The sequence below is a fragment of the Egretta garzetta genome, unplaced genomic scaffold, assembly GCF_000687185.1.
Source record: "Egretta garzetta isolate BGI_Z169 unplaced genomic scaffold, ASM68718v1 scaffold640, whole genome shotgun sequence".
Lineage (NCBI taxonomy): Eukaryota > Metazoa > Chordata > Aves > Pelecaniformes > Ardeidae > Egretta > Egretta garzetta.
Window position 1 is genome coordinate 527,164 of NW_009258264.1, and position 1,077 is coordinate 528,240.

Below are 1,077 nucleotides of genomic sequence, written 5' to 3' on the forward strand. Positions count from 1 at the left end.
TTCCAATTTGTTACAGGAAAAAGATTAAACGTATATAGAACAATTTAACAGCCTAGTTGGATTCAGTCCTCTTGCAAATTTTCCATGAGGCAGAAAAGCTTTCCTTTCCCACACAAAGATAACAACCAAATTAAGCAGCCGTTCTCATTGCTGTTCAGTCACAATACCCTGGTCTTAAGTAAATGGTTACTAAATCAAGCAAAAGAAAGCTGCTGAACAGACACCTCCATGGCTCTCTATTTTTAAAGCATTTTCAGAATCAGCCTGAAGGATAAGGGCAGGGTTTCGGGTCTTTGAAATAATTCAACATCACCCTGGCAAGATTTACAAAGGATCCTGCTGGTGCTGGTTTGGGTTTTGCCTGCACTTGCTTAACGCTGCACAGGCGCGTAGAGCTGACGAACCGCTTGGGCACACTGCGGGGTGGAAGCTAATACCGATTCGGAATAAAGTTTCTGTTTTATAAGAGAAGATGGGAGTGCCATCCTGAGTCTCAGAACTCCAAATACAATCTACTGACTATTCACTTTCCACTTGCCTTCCCTTACTGTTTTAAAATATAACAGAACCAGTATTCTTACAAAAAACACCCCAAAACCCCCCAAAAAACCAGGAAGGGAATTAGGTTACCTGAGAGAAAAGTGCTGGAGTAAGAGAAGCTGTTGGGAGAGAAGGACTCAGAATCCCCAGTGGACTTGGATCGCTGCCTGTGATGACGAGAGTAGGAGCCAACTCCAGCCCTTTGGGTTTTTTAGATCTGGAGAGGTGATTGGCAAATTCCTTCTCCAGCACCGACGAATCCTGCTCTTTGGGCTCTGGGGATTGATGCTGAAAGCTCTGAGCCTGCTCCAGCTGCTTAGAAGCCACAGACTCTATGTCCGTGTCAATGTCCAGGTCAGGATTAGAGCTCAGGGGCGGCGACGGCGGCGTGGAAGGAACTTGCAGAGTGGGAGAAACTGAGGATATGGGTGGAGTTGGGGTGAAGCTGGTGGTTAAGTTTGGCAAAGGTGCTGGAGCTTCAGGGACAGTTAACTTGGGTAGAACAAGCGTCTCCAAGGTCTGGAGAGTTTCTTCCGA

At 46.3% G+C, this 1,077-nt stretch overlaps 1 protein-coding gene across 2 annotated transcripts in view; it reads right to left on the bottom strand.

Annotated features, from left to right (window-relative positions):
- ELK4 (ETS transcription factor ELK4) overlaps positions 1-1,077 on the bottom strand; it is an 11,279-nt gene that overhangs the window by 6,358 nt on the left and 3,844 nt on the right. For both annotated transcript variants that reach the window (XM_009647746.2, XM_035902533.1), the window contains one exon: positions 631-1,077. This exon is cut by the window's right edge and continues 492 nt beyond it. In XM_009647746.2, coding sequence (XP_009646041.1) covers positions 631-1,077 — 447 coding nt within the window. The remainder of the gene's footprint in view (positions 1-630) is intronic.